Source organism: Lathamus discolor, unplaced genomic scaffold (genome assembly GCF_037157495.1).
Source record: "Lathamus discolor isolate bLatDis1 unplaced genomic scaffold, bLatDis1.hap1 Scaffold_150, whole genome shotgun sequence".
Lineage (NCBI taxonomy): Eukaryota > Metazoa > Chordata > Aves > Psittaciformes > Psittacidae > Lathamus > Lathamus discolor.
In genome coordinates, this window is record NW_027069179.1 from 75,701 (window position 1) to 102,153 (window position 26,453).

At 59.8% G+C, this 26,453-nt stretch overlaps 1 protein-coding gene across 1 annotated transcript in view; it reads left to right on the plus strand.

Moving 5' to 3' along the window:
- The first annotated feature begins 399 nt into the window (after positions 1-399).
- Positions 400-26,453, plus strand: part of LOC136006349 (collagen alpha-2(XI) chain-like) — a 36,467-nt gene continuing 10,413 nt past the window's right edge. Inside the window, 55 exon segments of the mRNA XM_065664374.1 lie at positions 400-465; positions 3,365-3,480; positions 4,349-4,509; positions 6,091-6,301; positions 6,729-6,891; positions 7,387-7,503; positions 8,621-8,798; positions 9,490-9,607; positions 9,698-9,774; positions 10,718-10,776; positions 10,881-10,893; positions 10,896-10,921; positions 11,030-11,092; positions 11,516-11,558; positions 11,561-11,589; positions 11,732-11,766; positions 11,768-11,816; positions 12,256-12,312; positions 12,399-12,452; positions 12,547-12,600; positions 12,757-12,778; positions 12,781-12,809; positions 13,203-13,221; positions 13,224-13,255; positions 14,054-14,092; positions 14,125-14,208; positions 14,971-15,024; positions 15,125-15,169; positions 15,261-15,314; positions 15,435-15,479; positions 15,610-15,663; positions 15,792-15,836; positions 16,222-16,275; positions 16,704-16,748; positions 17,359-17,412; positions 17,493-17,600; positions 17,694-17,747; positions 17,843-17,904; positions 17,985-18,030; positions 18,123-18,176; positions 18,636-18,680; positions 18,762-18,815; positions 19,322-19,375; positions 19,830-19,883; positions 20,693-20,800; positions 20,900-20,989; positions 21,831-21,884; positions 22,799-22,906; positions 23,657-23,764; positions 24,688-24,741; positions 24,973-25,026; positions 25,139-25,246; positions 25,693-25,746; positions 25,847-25,900; positions 25,995-26,048. Of these exon segments, the coding sequence (XP_065520446.1) occupies positions 400-465; positions 3,365-3,480; positions 4,349-4,509; positions 6,091-6,301; positions 6,729-6,891; positions 7,387-7,503; positions 8,621-8,798; positions 9,490-9,607; positions 9,698-9,774; positions 10,718-10,776; positions 10,881-10,893; positions 10,896-10,921; positions 11,030-11,092; positions 11,516-11,558; positions 11,561-11,589; positions 11,732-11,766; positions 11,768-11,816; positions 12,256-12,312; positions 12,399-12,452; positions 12,547-12,600; positions 12,757-12,778; positions 12,781-12,809; positions 13,203-13,221; positions 13,224-13,255; positions 14,054-14,092; positions 14,125-14,208; positions 14,971-15,024; positions 15,125-15,169; positions 15,261-15,314; positions 15,435-15,479; positions 15,610-15,663; positions 15,792-15,836; positions 16,222-16,275; positions 16,704-16,748; positions 17,359-17,412; positions 17,493-17,600; positions 17,694-17,747; positions 17,843-17,904; positions 17,985-18,030; positions 18,123-18,176; positions 18,636-18,680; positions 18,762-18,815; positions 19,322-19,375; positions 19,830-19,883; positions 20,693-20,800; positions 20,900-20,989; positions 21,831-21,884; positions 22,799-22,906; positions 23,657-23,764; positions 24,688-24,741; positions 24,973-25,026; positions 25,139-25,246; positions 25,693-25,746; positions 25,847-25,900; positions 25,995-26,048 (3,741 nt within the window).

The following is a 26,453-nucleotide window of genomic DNA, read 5'->3' on the forward strand; positions in this document are numbered from 1 at the left end:
GGACCTTCTACCTGCCCCACAGGTCCCTCTTACCCCACAGGACCCCATCGATCCCCCATTGATCCCCCCGTAGAACCTTCCCCTGCCCCATAGATCCCTCCCCCGTAGATCCACTCTTGCCCCATTGATCCCCCCATAGGACCCCCCCCTGCCCCATAGGTCCACTCCCTGCCCCACCGATCTCTCCCCCTGTCCCATAGATCCCCCATTGCCCCATAGATCCCCCCCATAGCATCATGGGGCAGGGACACGGGTGGCCCGGGGTGGGGGCGTGGCCGAGGGGAGGGGCGGGCGGGGGCGTGGCCGAGGGGCGGGGGCGTGGCCGAGGGGCGGGGGCGTGGCCGGGGTTACTCCCGCGCGCGCGGCGCGGGGGCCGCAGAGGCCCCGAGCGGCTCCGCCATGGCCCCGCCCGGCCCCGCGCTGCCGCTGGCGCTGATCGGATCGCCCTCACTGCGGCTGCGCCAGGTGCGGCGCGGACCCGGACCGGGATAAAGTGGGATGGAGGCTGGGATAGACTGGGATAAACTGGGATGGACTGGGATGGAGACTGGGATAGGGACCGGGATGGGGACCGGGATAGGGACCGGGATGGGGACCGGGATAAACTGGGATGGACTGGGATGGAGACTGGGATAGACTGGGATAGGGACTGGGATAAACTGGGATACACTGGGATAGGGACTGGGATAAAATGGGATAGACTGGGATGGGGACCGGGATAGGGACCGGGATGGGGACCGGGATAAACTGGGATGGACTGGGATGGAGACTGGGATAGGGGCTGGGATGGACTGGGATAAACTGGGATGGACTGGGATGGAGACTGGGATAGGGGCTGGGATGGACTGGGATAAACTGGATGGACTGGGATAGGGGCTGGGATGGACTGGGATAAACTGGGATAGACTGGGATGGAGACTGGGATAGGGACCGGGATGGGGACCGGGATGGGGACCGGGATAAACTGGGATGGAGACTGGGATAAACTGGGATAAACTGGATAAACTGGGATGGAGACTGGGATAGACTGGGATGGGGACCGGGATGGGGACTGGGATAACTGGGATAAACTGGGATGGAGACTGGAATAGGGACTGGGATAGAGGCTGGGATGGACTGGGATAAACTGGGAGAGACTGGGAGAGAGTGGGATAGAGTGGGATAAACTGGATGGGGACTGGGAGAGGGACTGGGATAAACTGGGATAGAGTGGAATAAACTGGGATAAGGTGGGATAGAGTGGGATAAAGTGGGATGGACTGGGATAGAGTGGGATAAAGTGGGAGAGAGTGGGAAAGACTGGGAGAGAGTGGGATGGAGTGGGAGAGAGCGGGATAGAATGGGATAAACTGGGAGAGACTGGGAGAGAGTGGGAGAGACTGGGATAAACTGGGAGAGAGTGGGAGAGACTGGGAGAGAGCGGGAAAGACTGGGAGAGAGTGGGATAAACTGGGAGAGAGCGGGATAGAGTGGGATAAAGTGGGATGGACTGGGATAGAGTGGGATAAACTGGGATAAAGTGGGAGAGAGTGGGAAAGACTGGGAGAGAGTGGGATGGAGTGGGAGAGAGCGGGATAGAGTGGGATAAACTGGGATGGACTGGGATAGAGTGGGAGAGAGTGGGATAAACTGGGAGAGAGTGGGAGAGACTGGGATAAACTGGGAGAGAGTGGGATAAAGTGGGATAGAATGGGAGGGACTGGGATAAAGTGGGATAGGATGGGATACAGCGGGAAAAACTGGGATAGAGTGGGATAAACTGGGATAAAGTGGGATAAACTGGGATAGAGATGATAAACTGGGATAGAGTGGGATAAAGTGGGATAGAGTGGCATAAACTGGGACAGAATGAGATAAACTGGGAGAGACTGGGATAGAGTGGGATAAGCTGGGATAAGAAGGGATAAACTGGAGAGATGGGGATACAGTGGGATAAACTGGGATAAAGTGGGATAGAATGGGACAAACTGGGATAGAGTGGGAGAGAATGGGAGAGAATGGGATAGACTTAGAGGGAATGGGATAAACTGGAGAGAATGGGAGGGAATGGGATAAACTGGGAGAGAGTGGGGTAGGGTGGGAGAGAATGGGATAAACTGGGAGGGAATGGGATAAACTGGAGAGAATGGGATAAACTGGGAGAGACTGGGATAGAGTGGGATAAACTGGGATAAAGTGGGAGAGAATGGGATAAACTGTGAGGGAATGGGATAAGCTGGGAGAGAATGGGAGTGACTGGGTTAGAGTGGGATAAACTGGGATAGACCAGGATAAACTGGGAGAGAGTGGGAGGGAATGGGGTAGACTGGAATAAAATGGGATCGAGTGGGATAAACTGGGAGGGAATGGGAGAGAATGGGAGAGAATAGGATAAACTGGAAGGGAATGGGATAGAGTGGAAGAGAAGGGAGAGAATGGGAGGGTATGGGATAGACTGGGATAGAGTGGGATAAACTGGGATAGAGTGGGATAAACTGGGATAGCCTGGGATAAACTGGGATAGACTGGGAGAGAATGGGAGGGAATGGGATAGACAGGGAGAGACTGGGATAAACTGGAATAGACAAGGATAGAATGGGATAGACTGGAGAGACTGGGATAGAATGGGAGAGACAGGGATAGAACGGAGAGACTGGGAGAGACTGGGACGGAGGGGGAAAGAAGAGGAGAGACTGGGATAGACTGGGATTGACTGGGATAGACAGGGATGGAATGAGATAGACCAGGATAGACAGGAATAGACCGGGATGGACCGGGATGGACTGGGATGGACTGGGATGGACCGGGATGGACGGGGATGGACAGGGATGGACTGGATGGACCGGGATGGACGGGAATGGACCGGGATGGACTGGGATGGACGGGGATGGACTGGGATGGACCGGGATGGACCGGGATGGATGGGGATGGACGGGGATGGACCGGGATGGACAGGGATGGACTGGGATGGACGGGGATGGATGGGATGGACTGGGATGGACCGGGATGGACGGGGATGGATGGGGATGGACTGGGATGGACCGGGATGGACGGGAATGGATGGGGATGGACGGGGATGGACCGGGATGGACTGGGATGGACTGGGATGGACTGGGATGGATGGGGATGGACTGGATGGACTGGGATGGACGGGGATCCAGCCCAGGGACCCGTGGGGACAGAGACAGGGACCCCCCGGGCCCATGGACCCCATGGACCCCATGGACCCCATGGACCCAATGGATCCCATTGACCCCATAGAGCCCATTGAGCCCATAGATCCCATACCCCACACCCCACACCCCACACCCCACAGATCCTATAGATCCCCCACCCCATCTCCCATCCCCTGCCCCCATCCCGTCCCCCCCAATCTCTTTCCCAGCCTCATTCCTTCCCTTCCCATCGCTCCCGCTCTGGCACCTCCACCACATTCCAGAGGCCGGGATCAGCTCCCACTTCCCCCCCCCCCACCATGCCCCCCCCTTCCCTGCCCCACAAGTGCCAACGCGGCGGGGGGGGGGGGGGGGGGCACTTGTGGGTCTTTGGATGCGCTTGGATCCCTGTGGGGGATTGGGAAAGGGGGATCCGGGATAGGGAAGGAGGGCTCGGAATGGGAAAAGGTGGGATCCGGGGTGGGAATCTGGGATGGATAAAGGGGCTTTGGGATAGGACCCCATTCCCATCCCCCCCCATCCCCCCCCCCTTCCCATCCCCCCCCCTTCCCATCCCCCCCCATTCCCGGCCTCCGTAATGGATTTTCCTGTCTCCGGGAGAAGAAAGCGGCTCTTGTGCGGGAGCGCCGGGAAGGGGCCGGGAGCGGGATGGGAGCATCCCAGGGCGGGCACCTGGGGGGGGGGGGGGAGGGAGGGATGGGGATGGGATAACGGGAAAAGGAGAGGGGGAGGGGAACGGGGGAGGAGGCGGGGGGAGGGGGGGAAGAGGGATGGGGGGGGATAAGGGATAAGGGGTGGATAAGGGGTGGATAAGGGAGGGATAAGGGTGGATAGGGCACCCCATGGCATGTATAGCCCCATTACCCCCATTACCCCCATTGCCCCCCATAGCCTCCATTAACCCATTGACCCATTCCCCCCATTACCCCATTCCCCCCCATTGCCCCCAATGCCCCCATTACCCCATTGCCCCCATTCCCCCATTGCCCCCATTACCCCATTACCCCATTGCCCCCATTACCCCATTGACCCCCATTACCCCATTGCCCCCCATTGCCCCCATTACCCCATTACCCCATTGCCCCCCATTACCCCATTGACCCCCATTGTCCCCATTACCCCATTACCCCATTGACCCCCCATTGCCCCATTGCCCCCCATTGCCCCCCACTGACCCCGCCCCCCTTGCCCAGCCCCCCCCCTGGACCTCCTCTCGCGCTCCGGTTCCGGTCGCGGCCGCCGGGGGTGGGGGCGGGGCCCGGGTTCTGCTCCCAGCGCGGCGCCGGCTCCGACCGCTCCTTCCGGGTCACGCGCGCGGCGCGGCTCAGCGCCCCCACGCGGAGCCTGCTCCCCGGTGAGTGCGGCCCCCGCGCCGGGGGCCCGATGGGGCCCGATGGGTCCAACCCATCCCAATGGGTCCCAATGGATCCAACCCATCCAATGGATCCACCCTATCCCAATGGAGCCCAATGGATCCAACCTATCCCAATGGAGCCCAATGGATCCAACCTATCCCAATGGATCCAACCCATCCCAATGGAGCCCAATGGGTCCCAATGGATCCACCCTATCCCAATGGAGCCCAATGGAGCCCAATGGAGTCAACCTATCCCAATGGATCCACCATGTCCCGGTGGATCCACCATATCCCAACGGCTCCTCTTCCCAATGGACCCACCATATCCCAACGGCTCCCCTTCCCAATGGATCCACCATATCCCAATGGATCCACCATATCCCAATGGATCCACCATATCCCAACGGCTCCCCTTCCAATGGATCCACCATATCCCAATGGATCCACCATATCCCAACGGCTCCTCTTCCCAATGGATCCACCATATCCCAACGGCTCCTCTTCCCAATGAATCCACCATATCCCAATGGATCCACCATATCCCAACGGCTCCTCTTCCCAATGGATCCACCATATCCCAACGGCTCCTCTTCCCAATGGATCCACCATATCCCAACGGCTCCTCTTCCCAATGGATCCACCATATCCCAACGGCTCCCCTTCCCAATGGATCCACCATATCCCAATGGATCCACCATATCCCAGTGGATCCACCATATCCCAATGGATCCACCATATCCCAACGGCTCCTCTTCCCAATGGATCCACCATATCCCAACGGCTCCTCTTCCCAATGGATCCACCATATCCCAGTGGATCCACCATATCCCAATGGATCCACCATATCCCAATGGCTCCCCTTCCCAATGGATCCACCATATCCCAATGGATCCACCATATCCCAACGGCTCCCCTTCCCAATGGATCCACCATATCCCAATGGATCCACCATATCCCAACGGCTCCTCTTCCCAATGGATCCACCATATCCCAATGGCTCCCCTTCCCAATGGATCCACCATATCCCAACGGCTCCCCTTCCCAATGGATCCACCATATCCCAATGGATCCACCATATCCCAATGGATCCACCATATCCCTACGGCTCCTCTTCCCAATGGATCCACCATATCCCAATGGCTCCTCTTCCCAATGGATCCACCATATCCCAATGGATCCACCATATCCCAATGGATCCACCATATCCCAATGGCTCCTCTTCCCAATGGATCCACCATATCCCAATGGATCCACCATATCCCAATGGATCCACCATATCCCAGTGGATCCACCATATCCCAGTGGATCCACCATATCCCAACGGCTCCCCTTCCCAATGGATCCACCATATCCCAATGGATCCACCATATCCCAGTGGATCCACCATATCCCAGTGGATCCACCATATCCCAACGGCTCCCCTTCCCAATGGATCCACCATATCCCAATGGCTCCTCTTCCCAATGGATCCACCATATCCCAATGGCTCCTCTTCCCAATGGATCCACCATATCCCAATGGATCCACCATATCCCAACGGCTCCCCTTCCCAACGGCTCCACCTCCCCCCCCCCGCAGGGAAATTCCCGTCGGATTTCTCCGTCATGGCGCTGGTGAGGCCGCAGGCCGGGATCCAGGCGTTCCTGTTGTCCGTCTACAACGGGGCCGGGGTCCAGCAGCTGGGGCTGGAGCTCGGCGATTCCCCCGTCTTCCTGTACGAGGACCAGCGCGGGCTCCCGCATCCCGAGGATTATCCCATCTTCCGCGGCCTCCGCCTCGCCGACGGCAAGTGGGTACCAGCATCTGATGGGAATGACCCCGTCCCCGGGGTGCCAATCGGGGTGTCCCCATCCCCTGGATCCCAATGGGGATGTCCCCATCCCATGGATCCCAATGAGGACGTCCCCATCCCACGGATCCCAATTGGGATGTCCCCATCCCATGGATCCCAATGGGAATGCCCCCATCCCACAGATCCCAATGGGGACATCCCCATCCTATGGATCCCAATGGGAATGCCCCCATCCCACAGATCCCAATGGGGACATCCCCATCCCATGGATCCCAATGGGGACATCCCCATCCCATGGATCCCAATGGGAATGCCCCCATCCCACAGATCCCAATGGGGACATCCCCATCCTATGGATCCCAATGGGGACATCCCCATCCCATGGATCCCAATGGGAATGCCCCCATCCCCTGTGTCCCCGTAGGTGGCATCACTTGGCCTGGAGCGTCCGGCACCGCTCGGTCACGCTGGTTGTGGATTGTGTCCATCGGGAGACGCGGATCCTGCCCCGGAGCCCCAGCGCCTCCATCGACACCGACGGGGTCACCGTGTTTGGGGCCCGCATCCTGGATGAGGAGGTTTTCCAGGTGCGGAAAACGCGGGTTCCCCCCAGTTCCCCCCAGTTCATCCCAGTTCCCCCCAGTTCCCCCCAGTTCGCCCCAGTTCGCCCCAGTTCATCCCGTTTCATCCCTATTTTATCCCATATTTCATCCGATTTCACCCCATTTCATCTCATTTCATCCCATTTCATCCCGTTTCATCCCATATTTCATTCCATTTCATCCCATTTCACCCCATTTCATCCCATTTCATCCCTACTTTATCCCATATTTCATCCCATTTCACCCCATTTCACCTCATATTTCACCTCATTTCACCCCATTTCATCCCATTTCATCCCATATTTCACCTTTTTCACCCCATATTTCACCCGTTTCACCCCATTTCATCCCATTTCACCCCATATTTCACCTTTTTGCCCCATTTCACCCCATATTTCAACCCATATTTCACCCAATTTCACCTCATTTCACCCCATTTTTCACCTTTTCCACCCCATTTTGCCCCATTTCACCCCATAGGGGGATATCCAACAACTGCTCTTCTCCGATGACCCACAAGCGGCCTTCGACTACTGCGAGCTCTATGGGCCCCGCTGTGCCCCCCAGGGCCAGGAACCAGCCCGGCAGCACCAGGAGGTGGGATGGGATGGGATAAAGTGGGAATGGGATGGGTTGGGATGGGGTTGGGTGGGATTGGGATGGGTTGGGATGGGGTTGGGTGGGATTGGGATGGGTTGGGATGGGGTTGGGTAGGATTGGGATGGATTGGGATGAGTTGGGATGGGTTGGGAAGGGTTGGGATGGGTTGGTTGGGATTGAGATGGATTGGGATGGGTTGGGATGGGGTTGGGTGGGATTGGGGTGGGATTGGATGGGATTGGGGTGGGATTGGGGTGGGATTGGATGGGATTGGGGTGGGATTGGATGGGGTTGGGGTGGGATTGGATGGGATTGGGGTGGGATTGGATGGGATTGGATGGGGTTGGGGTGGGATTGGGGTGGGATTGGATGGGATTGGATGGAATTGGGGTGGGATTGGATGGGATTGGATGGGATTGGATGGGATTGGATGGGGTTGGGGTGGGATTGGATGGGATTGGATGGAATTGGGGTGGATTGGATGGGATTGGATGGGATTGGGACGGGACGGACCCTTTTTTTCCATCTCGTGGGCCCCTTCCAGGTGGGTTCCCTCCACGAGGCCCCCTCACCCCCCCCTTGGGGAGCCTTTGGGTGACCTCTCCTTCTCCCCCCACCCCCCTCCCCATCCCCCCCATCCCCCCCCATCCTCTCCCCCTCCAGGGGGGCTGTGGGGTCCCACGAGCCCCCTCCCTTGGGGTCCTCCCAGGGCCCCCCCCTTGAGGCACCAGGGGGAGGTCCCAGGTGTCCCCGGGGGGGGGGAGGCAGCACCCATGGGTCCCCCCCACCCAGCCCCCTCGGGTCCTCACGTTGGGTGGTTTGTGTCCTGTGTTCCCCCCCCCCCCCCCCCGCCACCGTTGTTTGCCTTGTTGGTCTGCACCACCTTCGTCTTCATCACCTCCATCGTCATCGTCACCTCCATCCCATCATCAACACCTTGATCTTCATCACCTCCATCCCGTCATCATCACCTTCATCATCATCACCTTCATCTCCATCGTCTTCATCACCTCCATCTTCATCATCACCTCCCCATCATCATCATCATCTCCATCCCATCTTCATCACCTTCCTCTCCATCATCTTCATCACCTCCCTCACCCCTGCGAGGCAGAGCCCCCCCAGGCCCCCCCCCAAGGCCAGCAACCCGAAGACACACCGGATGATGAGCACGGATGGAGCCCCCCGGCCAACGGGAAGGGGAAATCCCTTGGAAGCATCCCGGGAATGGGGGGGACAAGAAGACGGGGCTGAGGTTCCCCTCCAGGAGTCAAGGCAACAGCTACCAGCAGGTAGAGAATGATCCTGCACCCGTCATCCATCCGTCTCCAACCACGCATCCATCCATCCATCATCCATCCATATCCATCATCCATCCGTCTCCAACCACGCATCCAGCCATCCATCATCCAGCCATCCATCATCCATCCATATCCATCCATCATCCATCTATATCCATCATCCATCCATATCCATCCATCATCCATCCATATCCATCATTCATCCATATCCATCCATCATCCATCCATATCCATCCATCATCCATCCATATCCATCATCCATCCATATCCATCCATCATCCATCCATATCCATCATCATCCATCCATATCCATCATCCATCCATATCCATCCATCATCCATCCATATCCATCCATCCATCCATCATCCATCCATATTCATCCATCCATCATCCATCCATATTCATCCATCCATATCCATCCATTTCCATCCACATCCATCCATATCCATCCATATCCATCCATCCATATCCATCCATCCATCATCCATCCATATTCATCCATCCATATCCATCCATTTCCATCCACATCCATCCATATCCATCCATATCCACCCATATCCCTATCCATCCATCATCCCTCTCCTCCCAAACCCATTCTGGACCCCCCCTTTCCTTGTGTGTCTCCATCTCCCACTGCGTTCCCTCCCTTCTCCTCCCCCATAACCCCCCCAACCACCCCCAGGTTCTTGGGGGCCTCCCCCCATAGAAGAACCTTGGGGGGTCACCAGCCCCCGAATTCCACCCCGGGACCCCCCCACAACCCTGATGGTGCCTTTTGGGAGGAGATGGGACCAATGCAGGTAACACCATGAGGGCACCCATTTGGGGGGGGGATTGGGGATCCATGCATCCCATCATTAATGGGGTTTCTCCTCCATGGTGTCCATCAGGATGAGGATGAGGATGAGGATGGGGGTCCCCACCGGGCGTATGAGTACGTTTATATGGACCCCCCGAAGAACTGGGTGTAAGTTGGGGGGGGGGGGGGTCCCTGAGTGTCCGCCTGGTCCCATCCTCATGTCTGGCCCCAGCCGTGACGTCACACGGGGCTTGTGTGACGTCATCACCTGCATCCCTCTTGCTTCGTCCCCATTGGCTTGACTGACCCCCCACCATCCTCATCCTCCTTTGAGGGGTTTAATGGGGGGGGGGGGTTTAACACAGCTTCATTCCAGCTTCATCCCAGCTTTATCCCAATTCATCCCTGCTTCATCCCAAATTCATCCTGCTTCATCCCAAGTTCGTCCCTGCTTCATCCCGGCTTTGACCCACCTTTAACCCAATTTAAATCCAACTAAACCCAACTTTAATCCATCTTCAACCCAACTTAAGCCCATTTTAACCCCAACTCAACCCCAACTCAACCCAACTCAACACAACTCAACCCCACTCAACCCAACTCAACCCCAACTCAACCCAACCTAACCCCAACTCAACCCCAACTCAACCCCAGCTGAACCCAACTCAACCCCAACTCAACCCCAACTCAACCACTCAACCCAACTCAACCCAACTCAACCCACTCAACCCCAACTCAACCCCAACTCAACCCAACTCAACCCAACTCAAACCCAATTCAACCCAACTCAAGCCAACTCAACCCAATTCAACCCAACTCAACCCAACTCAACCTCAACTCAACCCAACTCAACCCAACTCAACCCAACCCAACCCCAACTGAACCCAACTCAACTCCAACTCAACCCCACTCAACCACAACTCAACCCAACTCAACCCAACTCAACCCAACCCAACCCAACTCAACCCAACTCAACCCAACTCAACCCCAGCCATTGATCTGGGGGTGAATTGAGGGGTTGGGGGGGGGTTGAGGGGTGGGACACACTCATGTGGTGTGCCCCACACTGATGGGTCCCATTGTGGGGGGGTTACATGTCTGCCCCCCCCAGGCTGTGCTCGGCGTCAGGGGCTACAAGGGTGAGAAGGGGAGCCCGCCGTCCTCGAGCCGGTACGTGTGTGCCCCCCATGTCCCCCCATGTCCCCCCATGTCCCCCCATGTCCCCAGTGCCACCAGAACTGCCCCCCCCAACACCTCCTTTCCTTCTCCCATAGGGAATGCTGGTGGAAGGCCCCCCGGACCTGAGGGACCAGCGGTAAGACCCCCCCCCATTGGGTGATGCAATGGTGTGGGGTGGGGGATGACACCCTCAGGTCTGCCTTGGTGTCACCATCACCCCATGGAGCTGTTGGCGTCTCCATAGGGAATGTCGGGACCTCCAGGGACACAGGGACCACCGGGAGCGCCGGGAGAGCCGGGAGAGAGGGTGAGAAGCCCAGGATGCCATTGAGCCCCCATCACCCCATTGACCCCCATTGTCCTACTGACCCCCCCATCACCCCATTGACCCCCATTATCCTACTGACCCCCCCATCACCCCATTGACCCCCCCCATCATCCCATTGCCCACATCATCCATTGACCCCCCATCATCCCATTGACCCCCCCATCATCCCATTGACTCCCCATCATCCCATGACCACATCAACCCATTGATCCCCATCATCCCATTGACCCCTCCATCATCCCATTGACCCCTCCATCATCCATTGACACCCATCATCCCATTGATCCCCATCATCCCACTGACCCCCCCATCATTCTATTGACCCCATCATCAACCCATTGATGCCCCCCATCATCCCATTGACCCCCCCATCATCCCATTGACCCCCCCTTATCCCTCCAGGGACCCCCCGGCCGTGCCGGCCTCCCTGGCTCCGATGGGACCCCCGGCCCCCCGGCACCTCCATGATGCTCCCGGTGAGTGCCCATAGGATCCCTGCCCCATCCCAAACCCTCTCTATCCCAACGAACCCCCCAAAAGGTGGGGGGAATCTTCCCATCCCATTCCCATCCCATTCCCATCCCATTCCATCCCATTCCCATCCCATTCCCATCCCAGTTCCGCTTCGGAAGCAGCGCTGGGGACAAGGGCCGGTGGTGCGGCGCAGGAGGCCCAGGCTCAGGCCATCCTACAGCAAGCAAGGGTGAGCAATGGGGGGCACCAGCAATGGGGTCCCCAAACCCCCCCAATGGGGTCCCCAAACCCCCCCAATGGGGTCCCCAAAGACCCTCAATGGGGTCCCCAATGTCCTCCAATGGGGTCCCCAAACCCATTCCAATGGATCCCTGAACCCATTCCAATGGGATCCCCACTCCCCTTCCAATGGATCCCCAGACCCCTTCCAATGGGATCCCCACTCCCCTTCCAATGGGATCCCCAATCCCCTTCCAATGGGATCCCCATTCCCCTTCCAACGGGATCCCCAGACCCCTTCCAATGGGATCCCCAGACCCCTTCCAATGGGATCCCCAACCCTTCTCCCCCCCATGATCCCCATGGATTGGCCCCGGTTCTGCCCCAACGCTCCCCATTCCCAAGGAATCCCGGGAATAACCCCCCCCCCCCATCTCTTTCCTTCCCAGTTGGCTCTGCGGGGCCCCCCCGGTCCCATGGGATTCACCGGCCGCCCGGGCCCCATGGTGGGTATCGCGATCCCGCTGGGATTTGGGATGCGCTGGGGGGATCCAGGAGCCCTGAGCCCTCCTTTTCCCGACGCCATTCCCAGGGGCAACCCGGCAGCACCGGGATCAAGGGGGACCCCGGCGACTTCGGCCCCCAGGCAAGTGGCCAGCGAGGGATGCGGGCCCTGGTCCCGACGTTCGGGCGTCCCAAAGGCGCATCCCGATCTCCGGAATCTCCTTCTTCTGCCGTAGGGACCACGAGGACCCCAAGGCCTCACGGGACCCCCTGGAAAACCGGGTCGGAGGGTGAGCTGTGGGGCTGGGACAGTTGGGAATGGCTGGGGGGGGGTTGCATCCCGCTGCATCCCACTGCATCCCACTGCATCCCACTGCATCCCATTGCATCCCACTGCATCCCACTGCATCCCGCTGCATCCCGCTGCATCCCCCTGCATCCCGCAGGGCCGGTCGGGAGCCGATGGAGCGCGGGAATGCCAGGGGTTCCTGGTGTCAAGGTAAAAGCCGGGATGGGCCCGAGCATCCCCGGGATCCAGGGATCCCCCGGAGCCAAGGGGGTTGGGATGGCCCAGATTCCATGGGGTGGGAGGGGGGCGGAAACATGGGATGGGGTGGGGATGGGGTGGGATGGGATGGGGTGGGATGGGGCGGGGATGGGATAGGGATGGAAACATGGAATGGGGATGGGGATGGGGATGGGGATGGGGATGGGATGGGGTGGGATACGATGGGATGGATGTGGGGCACAGCCCCCCCCATTCCTCCCTGTCTCTCTCTATGGGGCTGAGCCCTGATAGCACCCAGAGGTGCCCCCCCGTCCGTGGGTGTCCTTCCTATCCCTGTCCTTATCCCTATCCCCATCCCTATCCCCATCCCATCCCCATCCATAGGGAGACCGTGGCTTCGATGGGCTCCAGGGCTCCCGGGTGACAAAGGCCACCGGGTGAGTGACACCGGCCCCATGGATCCCTATGGAATGACACTGACCCCATTGATCCCTATGGAATGACACTGGCCCCATTGATCCCGATGGGATAACACTGTCCCCATTGATCCCTATGGGATAACACTGTCCCCATTGATCCTGATGGGATAACACCGGCCCCATTGATCCCTATGGAATGACACTGTCCCCATTGATCCCTATGGGATAACACTGTCCCCATTGATCCCGACGGGATAACACCATCCCCATTGATCCCTATGGAACCACACGGGCCCCATTGATCCCTATGGAACCACACCGTCCCCATTGCTCCCTATGGAACCACACCGTCCCCATTGATCCCTATGGAACCACACCGTCCCCATTGCTCCTATGGAACCACACTGTCCCCATTGATCCCTATGGAACGACACCGTCCCCATTGCCCCCTATGGAACCACACCGTCCCCATTGATCCCTATGGAACCACACTGTCCCCATTGATCCCTATGGAACCACACGGGCCCCATTGCTCCCTATGGAACCACACCGTCCCCATTGATCCCTATGGAACCACACCGTCCCCATTGATCCTATGGAACCACACTGTCCCCATTGATCCTATGGAACCACACTGTCCCCATTGATCCTATGGAACCACACTGTCCCCATTGATCCCTATGGAACCACACCGTCCCATTGATCCCTATGGAACCACACTGTCCCCATTGCTCCCTATGGAACGACACCGGCCCCATTGATCCCTATGGAGCCCCGGGAGGCGCTCAGCCCCTCCCTCCCTTCCCCCCCGCGCAGGGCGAGCCGGGCGCGCAGGGAACGCCGGGACCCCCCGGCGCCGGCGGGGCAGGGTGAGTGACGCCCGACAGCTCCCGCGTCCCCCCTCGCATCCCTGCGTCCACCCACAGGGGCACGGCGGCGACGTGGGACCGCGAGGGATGCCAGGGGAAGCGGTAATGGGGGGCTATGGGGCGCATCCCTCATCTATGGGGCTCAACCCTCATCTATGGGGCTCAACCCTCATCTATGGGGCGCAACCCTCGATCTATGGGGCGCATTCCTCATCTATGGGGCGCAACCCCGTCTGTGGGGCGCATTCCTCATCTGTGGGGCGCATCCCCTGTTCTGTGGGGCGCATTCCTCATCTATGGGGCGCATCCCCTGATCTATGGGGCGCAACCCCCGTCTGTGGGGCACATCCCCTGATCTATGGGGCGCAACCCCCCATCTGTGGGGCGCATCCCTTGATCTATGGGGCGCATCCCTCGATCTGTGGGGCGCATCCCTTGATCTATGGGGGTGCATCCCTCATCTATGGGGCGCATCCCCCCATCTGTGGGGCGCATCCCCTTTTCTGTGGGGCGCATCCCTCATCTATGGGGCGCATCCCTTGATCTGTGGGGTGCATCCCTCAATCTATGGGGTGCATCTCTCGATCTGTGGGGCACATCCCTCGATCTGTGGGGCGCATTCCTCATCTATAGGGCGCACTCCTCATCTATGGGGCACATCCCCCGATCTATGGGGCGCATCCCTCATCTATGGGGCGCATCCCTCGATCTGTGGGGCACATCCCTCAATCTGTGGGGCGCATCCCCCATTCTGTGGGGCGCATCCCCCAATCTATGGGGCGCATCCCTCATTCTATGGGGTGCATCCCCCAATCTATGGGGCGCATCCCCCCTCCTTCATTCACCCCTCCATCTGCCCCATAGGGACCCAGAGGCCTCCTTGGTCCTAAAGGCCCCCCCGGCATCCCCGGCCCCCCGGTAAGAGCTATGGGGCAGCCCCACAGCAACCACAATGGTCATGTGTGTCCCCGTCCCCCCGTCCCCCCCCCCATGCCCTCAGCACCCATCTCCCCTATAGGGCGTCCGTGGCATGGATGGACCCGTGGGGCCCAAAGGGAACGTGGTGAGTTGGGGGGCGCCCCACATTGAGCTCCATCCTGCCCCATAAGTAACGGGGTGGGGGGAGCAACCATTGACCCCCATCTCCATCATAGGGACCTCAAGGAGAACCAGGCCCCCCTGGGCAACAGGGAACCCCAGGGACCCAGGTGAGCCCCCCCCCCCCCGCCCCATAGGGGCAATGGGGGGACCCGCTATGGGTCACAGCGGGGTTGTGGGGCGCAATGAGCCCCACAGCGCCCCACAGCGCCCCACATCCTCCTGCTTAGGGGCTCCCAGGACCTCAAGGTGCCACAGGACCTCCTGGAGACAAGGTAGGAAGTGGGTCCCGTGGGGGGGCAATGGAATAATGGGGATCTATGGGGCAAAAGGGGGGGATCTATGGGGCAGGATGTGCGGTTGTGCCCCCCCCCCCCCCAACCCCATTCCCTTCTCTCCCCATAGGGACCCCAAGGAAAACCGGGATTGCCCGGGATGCCCGGATCCGATGGTGCCCCCGTGAGTGCCCCCCTGCCCCACAACCAGCACCCATTGGGGGCCCCAGCCCCACTGAACCCATTGGGGGCCCCAGCCCCATTGCACCCATTGGGGCCCCCCCATCCCTGCGACCCCATTGCTTCCGGCAGGGCCACCCCGGCAAGGAGGGACCCCCCGGCTCTAAAGGGCACCAGGTAAAGACCCCCCGGATCTCCTGCCCCACATCTATGGGGCAGCCCCACACCTATGGGGTAACCCTATACCTATGGGGCAATGCCAGCCCCACACCTATAGGGTAGCCCTATACCTATGGCCTATACCTATGGGGCAATGCCAGCCCCACACCTATGGGGTAGCCCTATATCTATGGGGCAATGCCAGCCCTACACCTATGGGGCAACCCTATATCTGTGGGGCAATGCCAGCTCCACACCTATGGGGCAGCCCCACACCTATAGGGCTGCCACATGCCTATGCCACGTCTATGGGGCAGCCCCATGCATATGGGTCATCCCCAGCCCCACATCTATGGGGCAGCCCCATATCTGTGGGGCTTCCAACCTCCTCCTTGCTCCATAGGGTCCTTCAGGTCCTCAAGGTCCCATTGGCTACCCAGGGCCACGCGGTGCCAAGGTCAGAGCTGGGGGGGGGGGTGGTTTTGGGGTGAAACCAGGAGGAATTGGGGTTGGGGGGGGGGCCGTTTTTGGGGTGAAACCAGGAGGAATTGGGGTTGGGGGGGGGCCGTTTTTGGGTGAAACCAGCCGGAATTGGGGTTGGGGGGGGCCGGTTTTGGGGTGAAACCAGCCGGAATTGGGGTTGGGGGGGGCCGTTTTTGGGGTGAAACCAGCCGGAATTGGGGTTGGGGGGGGCCGGTTTTGGGGTGAAACCAGCCGGAATTGGGGTTGGGGGGGGGGCGTTTTTGGGGTGAAACCAGCCGGAATTGGGGTTGGGGGGGGCCGTTTTTGGGGTGAAACCAGGAGGAATTGGGGTTGGGGGGGGGCCGTTTTTGGGGTGAAACCAGCCGGAATTGGGGCTCGGGGCTCACCCCAGCGTCCCCCCAGGGTGTGGACGGCATCCGAGGCCTCAAAGGACACAAGGGAGAGAAGGTGGGAGCCAACCCCCCCCCCCCAGCCCCATAGATGGTGCCCATCACCCCATAGATGGCACCCATCACCCCCATAGATGGTGCCCAGCCCCATAGATGGCACCCATCACCCCATAGATGGTGCCCAGCCCCATAGACGGCGCCCATCACCCCATAGATGGTGCCCATCACCCCATAGATGGTGCCCAGCCCCATAGATGGTGCCCGTCACCCCATAGATGGTGCCCATCACCCCATAGATGGTGCCCAGCCCCATAGATGGTGCCCGTCACCCCATAGATGGTGCCCATCACCCCATTAGTGGTACACATCGCCCCATAGATGGCGCCCATCACCCCATAGATGGTGCCCATCACCCCATTGGTGGTGCCCATCACCCCATAGATGGTACCCATCACCCCATTGGTGGTACCCATCACCCCATAGATGGCACCCATCACCCCATAGATGGTACCCATCACCCCATAGATGGTGCCCATCACCCCATAGACGGCGCCCATCACCCCATAGATGGCACCCATCACCCCATTGGTGGCACCCATCACCCCATAGATGGCACCCATCACCCCATAGATGGTACCCATCATCATCATCCTCATCCTGTCCCATAGGGTGAAGAAGGCTTCCCCGGCTTCAAGGGGGACATGGGGGTCAAAGGAGACCGGGTAAGTCCATGGGGTACCCATTGCTGTGCCCATAGGGGCTGCCCCACACCAGGCCCCCCTTTAACCTCTGCCCCCCATAGGGCGAAGTTGGGGTTCCTGGATCCAGGGGGGAAGACGGCCCTGAAGGACCCAAAGGCCGCACGGGCCCCACCGGCGACCCCGGCCCCATAGGGCTGGTGGGGGAGAAGGTGAGAGCACCCCATAAGTGGACACTTATGGGGCGAAGCCCCCCCCCCCCCATGGAACACCCCATAACAGCGCCTTCTCCCCACATCCCATAGGGAAAACTGGGAGTTCCAGGGCTTCCCGGTTACCCAGGGCGCCAAGGTCCAAAGGTGGGTGATGGACCCCATGGCAGACCCCAAACCTGCCCCATAGCCCCTCGTTGTGCCCCATATCCGGACCCACATCTCCCCCCTTCATTCCATAGGGATCGCAGGGATTCCCAGGATTCCCAGGCAGCAACGGCGAGAAGGGGGCGCGGGTGAGTGGGCCCCATGCCCCACATCCCGCCCATAGCGGCTGCGCCCCATAAGTGGTGTGACCCCCAACCGCCTCCATGTCTCCTATAGGGGGCTATCGGGCAAATCAGGGCCAAGGGGGGAACGGGGCCCCACGGTGAGTATATGGGGTTGGGGGGTGGGCGCTATGGGGCAGCCCCATAGATCTATGGGGCAGGTGATGGAGCCATGGACCTTCACCCATCCAAGGGGCCGAGGGGGCAACGGGGACCACGAGGAGCCACTGGGAAGTTGGGAGCCAAGGTTAGTTATGGGGTGGGCTATGGGGTGCGATATGGGGCTATGGGGTGGGATATGGGTTATGGGGTGGGATATGGGCTATGGGGTGGGATATGGTTGATGGGGTGGGATATGGGCTATGGGGTGGGATATGGGGCTATGGGGTGGGATAGGGGCTATGGGGTGGGATATGGGCTATGGGGTGGGATAGGGGCTATGGGGTGGGATATGGGGCTATGGAGTGGGATAGGGGCTATGGGGTGGGATATGGGGCTATGGGGTGGGATATGGGGCTATGGGGTGGGATAGGGGCTATGGGGTGCGATATGGGGCTATAGGGTGGGATATGGGCTATGGGGTGGGATAGGGGCTATGGGGTGGGATATGGGCTATGGGGTGGGATATGGGGCTATGGGGTGGGATAGGGGCTATGGGGCGGGCTATGCTATGGGGCTGCCAACCCTCTCCTTTGCCCCCCATTAGGGTACATCTGGCAGCGATGGGCCCCATGGCCCCATAGGAGAGCGGGTAAGGGGGGGGCCCAGCTCCATGTGGGGCGCTATGGGGCAGGCTGGCCCCTCCCTCCTGACCCCATTGCACCCCATTTAGGGCCTGCCAGGACCTCAAGGACCCAACGGCTTCCCCGGCCCCAAAGGGCCCCCTGTAAGTGATGGGGTCCCCAATGCTCTGCTATGGGGCACCCCACACATGGGGGTCCCAATGCTCTGCTATGGGGTACCCCACACGTGGGGGTCCCAATGCTCTGCTATGGGGCTCCCCACACATGTGGGTCCCCAATGCTCTGCTATGGGGCTCCCCACACATGTGGGTCCCCAATGCTCTGCTATGGGGCTCCCCACACATGGGGTTCCCAATGCTCTGCTATGGGGCGCCCCACACGTGTGGGTCCCCAATGCTCTGCTATGGGGCGCCCCACACATGGGGGTCCCCAATGCTTTGCTATGGGGCGCCCCACACATGGGGGTCCCCAATGCTCTGCTATGGGGCTCCCCACACGTGGGGGTCCCAATGCTCTGCTATGGGGCGCCCCACACATGGGGGTCCCCAATGCTCTGCTATGGGGCTCCCCACACATGGGGGTCCCCAATGCTCTGCTATGGGGCGCCCCCACACGTGGGGGTCCCCACGGTTCCCCCTTCCCCCCACAGGGCCCCCCCGGCAAGGACGGGCTCCCCGGGCACCCTGGACAGCGAGGGGAAGGGGTGAGGGCCCTCGGCAGGGCTTAATTGGGGGTCATTAAGGGTTCATTAAGGGCTCATTACGGGGTAATTACGGGTTAATTGTGGGTTAATTGTGGGTTAATTACGGGTTAATTAAGGGTTAATTATGAGTTAATTATGAGTTAATTATGGGTTAATTATGACTTAATTACGGGTTAATAATGGGTTAATTATGGGTTAATTATGAGTTAATTACGGGTTAATTACCGGTTAATTACGGGTTAATTACGGGTTAATTATGGGTTAATTACGGGTTAATTACGGGTTAATTATGTGTTAATTACCGGTTAATTACGGGTTAATTGCGGTTAATTACGGGTTAATTATGTGTTAATTATGGGTTAATTATGAGTTAATTACGGGTTAATTACGGGTTAATTATGTGTTAATTACCGGTTAATTACGGGTTAATTCCCCCCGTTCCCCGTTTCCGCAGGGATTCCAAGGCAAAACTGGGCCCCCGGGGCCCCCGGGCGTGGTTGGTGCCCAGGTGAGCTCCTCCCCCTGGCCCCGCCCACCCCCGTGACCCCCATCGACCCCCATTGACCCCCATCGACCCCCATCGACCCCCATTGACCCCCATCGACCCCCATTGACCCCCATTGACCCCCATTGACATTCCCACTCATCCCACCCCATCCCATTGACTCCAATTGGAATCCATCCCTATCCAACCCCATCCCATTGACCCCCATTGTCTCCCATTGACTCCCATTGACCCCCATTGACCCCCATTGACCCCCATCAACCCCCATTGACCCCCATTGACCCCCATCGACCCCCATCGACCCCCATTGAGCCCCATTGACCCCCATTGACCCCCATCGACCCCCATCGACCCCCATTGACCCCCATTGACATCCCTGCTCATCCCACCCCACCCCATCGACCCCCATTGACCCCCATTGACCCCCATCGACCCCCATTGACCCCCATTGACCCCCATTGACATTCCCACTCATCCCACCCCATCCCATTGACTCCAATTGGAATCCATCCCTATCCAACCCCATCCCATGACCCCCATTGTCTCCCATTGACTCCCATTGACCCCCATCGACCCCCATTGACCCCCATCAACCCCCATTGACCCCCATTGAGCCCCATTGACCCCCATTGACCCCCATTGACCCCCATTGACATCCCTGCTCTTCCCACCCCATCCCATTGACCCCCATCGACCCCCATTGACCCCCATTCACATCCCCACTCATCCCACCCCATCCCATCGTCCCCCCCGACCCCCCCCCCCTCCCCCCCCCCCCCCTCCCCCCCATCTCCTCCCCTCTCTGGCTCCAGGGCTCCGCGGGCGAATCCGGCCCCATGGGCGAGCGCGGCCACCCCGGCCCCCCGGGCGCTGGGGGCGAGCAGGGCGCGGCGGGTCCCTGCGGCCCGGCCGGCCCCAAGGTGAGGGGGCCCGGGGGGGGAGGGGAGGGGAGGGGGGGAGGGGGAGGGGGGGAGGGGCGCACGGCGCTGCCCATCCCCCCTCCCCCCTGCCCCCCACAGGGAGACCCCGGCCCCCCCGGCCCCCCCGGCAAGGACGGCGCGGCGGGATCCAGGGGCTTCCCCGGCGAGCGCGGCCTGCCCGGCGCGGCGGTGAGCGCGCCCCCCGCGGGGCTCCCCCCCCATTGAGCCCCATTGAGCCCCATTGAGCCCCATTGAGCCCCATTGAGCTCCATTGAGCTCCATTGAGCTCCATTGAGCCCCATTGAGCTCCATTGAGCTCCATTGAGCCCCATTGAGCTCCATTGAGCTCCATTGAGCCCCATTGAGCTCCATTGAGCTCCATTGAGCCCCATTGAGCCCCATTGAGCTCCATTGAGCTCCATTGAGCTCCATTGAGCCCCATTGAGCTCCATTGAGCTCCATTGAGCCCCATTGAGCTCCATTGAGCTCCATTGAGCCCCATTGAGCCCCATTGAGCTCCATTGAGCTCCATTGAGCTCCATTGAGCCCCATTGAGCTCCATTGAGCTCCATTGAGCCCCATTGAGCTCCATTGAGCTCCATTGAGCCCCATTGAGCCCCATTGAGCTCCATTGAGCCCCATTGAGCTCCATTGAGCCCCATTGAGCTCCATTGAGCTCCATTGAGCCCCATTGAGCTCAATTGAGCTCCATTGAGCTCCATTGAGCCCCATTGAGCCCCATTGAGCTCCATTGAGCTCCATTGAGCTCCATTGAGCCCCATTGAGCTCCATTGAGCCCCATTGAGCTCCATTGAGCCCCATTGAGCTCCATTGAGCTCCATTGAGCTCCATTGAGCTCCATTGAGCCCCATTGAGCTCCATTGAGCTCCATTGAGCCCCATTGAGCCCCATTGAGCTCCATTGAGCTCCATTGAGCCCCATTGAGCTCCATTGAGCTCCATTGAGCCCCATTGAGCCCCATTGAGCTCCATTGAGCCCCATTGAGCTCCCCCCCCGCTTCCCCCCGTAGGGCGCAGAAGGGCTGAAGGGCAGCGAGGGACCCGCCGGGCCCCCCGGACCTGCTGTGAGTGCTCGGGGGCTCTCTGTGGGTCAGTGGGGACCCGTTGGTGTCTGTGGGTCAGTGGGGACCGTTGGTCTCTATGGGTCAGTGGGGCCCCATAGACCTCTATGGGTCACGGTGCCCCATTGGTGACTATGGGTCAGTGGGGCCCCCGTTGGTCTCTATGGGTCAATGATGCCCCGTTGGTCTCTATGGGTCAGTGGGACCTGTTGGTGTCTATGGGTCAGTGGGGCCGTGTTGGTGTCTATGGGTCAGTGGGGACCTGTTGGTGTCTGTGGGTCAGTGGGGACCCGTTGGTGTCTATGGGTCAGTGGGGCCCCGTTGGTGTCGGTGGGTCAGTGGGGCCCCGTTGGTGTCTGTGGGTCAGTGGGGACCTGTTGGTGTCTATGAGTCAGTGGGGACCTGTTGGTGTCTATGGGTCAGTGGGGCCATGTTGGTGTCTATGGGTCAGTGGGGCCCCGTTGGTGTCTATGGGTCAGTGGGGACCTGTTGGTGTCTGTGGGTCAGTGGGGACCGTTGGTGTCTATGGGTCAGTGATGCCCCATTGCTCTCTATGGGTCAATGATGTCCCATTGCTCTCTATGGGTCAGTGATGTCCCATTGCTCTCTATGGGTCAATGACGCCCCATTGCTCTCTATGGGTCAATGACGCCCCATGGCTCCCTATGGGTCACGCTGCCCATGGCTCCCTATGGGTCAATGACGCCCCATGGCTCCCTATGGGTCACGCTGCCCCATGGCTCCCTATGGGTCAATGACACCCCATGGCTCCCTATGGGTCACGCTGCCCCATGGCTCCCTATGGGTCAATGACGCCCCATTGCTCCCTATGGGTCACGCTGCCCCATGGCTCCCTATGGGTCACGCTGCCCCATGGCTCCCTATGGGTCACGCTGCCCCATGTCCCTGTCCCCCAGGGCTCTCCAGGGGATCGGGGGGCTCCAGGACAGGGGGGTCCCGTTGGCCCCCCCGGCAGACCCGGACCCCAGGGACCCCCAGGCCCGGCCGGAGAGAAGGGAATTCCGGTGGGTATCCAATGGGAATGGGGCGGGAGAGCGGGATTGGGGTCCTGCTGCGCCCCATTGAACCCCATTGCACCCCATTGCACCCCATTGAACCCCATTGCACCTCATTGCACCCCATTGCACCCCATTGCACCCCATTGCACCCCATTGAACCCCATTGCACCCCATTGCACCTCATTGCACCCCATTGCACCCCATTGCACCCCATTGCACCCCATTGAACCCCATTGCACCTCATTGCACCCCATTGCACCCCATTGCACCCCATTGAACCCCATTGCACCCCATTGCACCTCATTGCACCCCATTGAACCCCATTGCACCCCATTGCACCCCATTGCACCTCATTGCACCCCATTGCACCCCATTGCACCTCATTGCACCCCATTGCACCCCATTGAACCCCATTGCACCTCATTGCACCCCATTGCACCCCATTGCACCCCATTGCACCCCATTGCATCCATCTCCAACCCCTTCCCATCCTATCCAATTGCATCCATCCCATCCCATCCCATCCCACCCCACCCCACCCCATCCCATCCCATCCCATCCCACCCCATCCCATCCCATCCCATCCCATCCCACCCCATCCCATCCATCCCATCCCACCCCATCCCATCCCATCCCATCCCATCCCATCCCACCCCATCCCATCCCACCCCATCCCATCCATCCCATCCCATCCCACCCCATCCCATCCATCCCATCGCATCCATCCCACCCCATCCCATCCCATCCCATCCGCAGGGGGACAAGGGCTCCGTGGGTCCCGCTGGACGCGATGGGCTGCAGGGGCCCGTGGGGCTCCCGGGTCCCGCTGGGCCCCCCGGAGGGGCAGGAGAGGACGGAGACAAGGTGAGACCCCCCCCCCACCCCGCCCCATAGCGACCCACAGAGACCCATTGATCCCCATTGATCCCCATTGATCCCATTCATCCCATTCATCCCATTCATCCCATTGACCCCACTGATCCCCATTGATCCCATTGGCCCCATTGATCCCATTGATCCCATTCATCCCATTGACCCCATTGATCCCATTGATCCCGTTCATCCCATTGATCCCATTGATCCCCATTGATCCCATTGATCCCATTGATCCCATTGATCCCATTCATCCCATTGACCCCATTGATCCTTTTGATCCCATTCATCCCATTGATCCCATTGATCCCCATTGATCCCATTGACCCCATTGACCCCATTCATCCCATTCATCCCATTGACCCCATTGATCCCTTTGATCCCCATTGCTCCCATTGATCCCATTGATCCCATTGATCCCCTTTGATCCCATTGATCCCATTGGCCCCATTGCTCCCATTGATCCCATTGATCCCATTGATCCCCTTTGATCCCATTGATCCCCATTGATCCCATTGATCCCATTGGCCCCATTGCTCCCATTGATCCCATTGATCCCCTTTGATCCCATTGACCTCATTGATCCCATTGACCCCATTCATCCCATTCATCCCATTGACCCCATTGATCCCATTGACCCCATTCATCCCATTGATCCCATTGATCCCATTGACCCCATTGACCCCATTGCCCCATTACCCCCATAGCCCCCATTGCCCCATAGCTCCCATTATCCCCTTTTCCCCATTACCCCATTGCCCCCTTTATCCCCATATCCCCATAGCCCCCATTGCCCCCATTGCCCCCATTACCCCCTTTATCCCAATAGCCCCCATAGCCCCATTGCCCCCATTGCCCCCATTGACCCCATTGCCCCCCCATGGCTTTGAGCATCTTCTCCCCCCCAACCCCAGGGTGAGGTCGGGGATCCCGGCTCCAAGGGCACCAAAGGCACCAAAGGAGAGCACGTGAGTGTCCCCATAGCCCTCTATGGGTCGCTGCTGCCCCATAGCACTCTATGGGTCACTGCTGCCCCATAGCCCTCTATGGGTCACTGCTGCCCCATAGCACCCTATGGATCAATCCTGCCCCATAGCCCTCTATGGGTCACTGCCACCCCATAGCCCTCTATGGGTCAATCCTGCCCCATAGCACTCTATGGGTCACTGCTGCCCCATTGCCCCCCTCTGTCTCCATAGGGACCCCCAGGCCCTCCTGGACCCATTGGAGCCGTCGGCCAACCCGGAGCAGCCGTGAGCATCCCTCCTCTCCCCAAGGCCGGGGGCTCCCTATGGGGCGCCCGATGGGGCCCATGGGGCAGCCCCATTGTGCCCTATGGGGGCCTGACCCCTTCCTGCCCCATAGGGAGCTGATGGGGAGCCGGGGGCCCGAGGACCTCAGGGGCACTTCGGAGCCAAAGGGGACGAGGGGACGCGGGGCTTCAATGGAGCCCCAGGCCCCATTGGGCTGCAGGTGGGGCCCAGCACCCCATAACCAACCCCACTGCCCCATAACCAACCCCATTGCCCCATAGCGCCCCCCATAACCAACCCCACTGCCCCATAACCAATCCCATCGCCCCATAGCTCCCCCATAACCAATCCCATCACCCCATAGCAACCCCAAAACCAACCCAATCGCCCCATAACCAATCCCATTGCCCCATAGCACCCCCCATAACCAATCCCATCACCCCATAGCCCTCCCCATAACCAATCCCATCACCCCATAGCCCTCCCCATAACCAATCCCATCGCCCCATAGCAACCCCCATTACCAATCCCATCACCCCATAACCAACCCCATCACCCTATAGCTCCCCCATAACCAATCCCATCACCCCATAGCACGCCCCATAGCCCCTCCCTCCACCTCTCTCTGCCCCCCAAGTTGACCCCTTCCCCCCCCCCCCCCCATAGGGGCTGCCAGGTCCTGCTGGTGAGAAGGGGGAGACAGGCGATGTGGGGCCAATGGTGAGTGCCCCCCCCCCCCCCATCTATGGGTCCCTATGGGGCAGTGCTTGTGGGGCGCCCCATAACCACCCCCCCCTTTCTTCTGTGTCCCCCCCATTAGGGCCCCCCCGGACCCCCAGGTCCTCGTGGTCCTGCCGGAGCCTCTGGAGCCGATGTGAGCACCCCTGCCCCATAGCCCCATCCATGGGGCGCAATGGGGGGGGACGGACGGGATCCAATGGGATCTTCCCAATGCCTCTGTTCCATAGGGACCACAGGGAGCGCCCGGGGGCATCGGGAATGTGGGGCCTCTGGGGGAGAAGGTGAGGAATGGGGATGGGGATGGGGATGGATATGGGGCAATGGATAGGGATGGGGATGGATATGGGGGGCAATGGATAGGGATGGGGATGGATATGGGGGGATATGGATAGGGATGGGGATGGATATGGGGCAATGGATAGGGATGGGGATGGATATGGGGCTATGGATAGGGATGGGGATGGATATTGGGGTTCAACGGACAGGGGTATCCATGGATACTGGGGTTCAATGGGCAGGGGTATCCATGGATACTGGGGTTCAATGGGCAGGGGTATCCATGGATACTGGGGTTCAATGGACAGGGGTATCCATGGATACTGGGGTTCAAGGGACAGGGGTATCCATGGATACTGGGGTTCAATGGGCAGGGGTATCCATGGATACTGGGGTTCAATGGGCAGGGG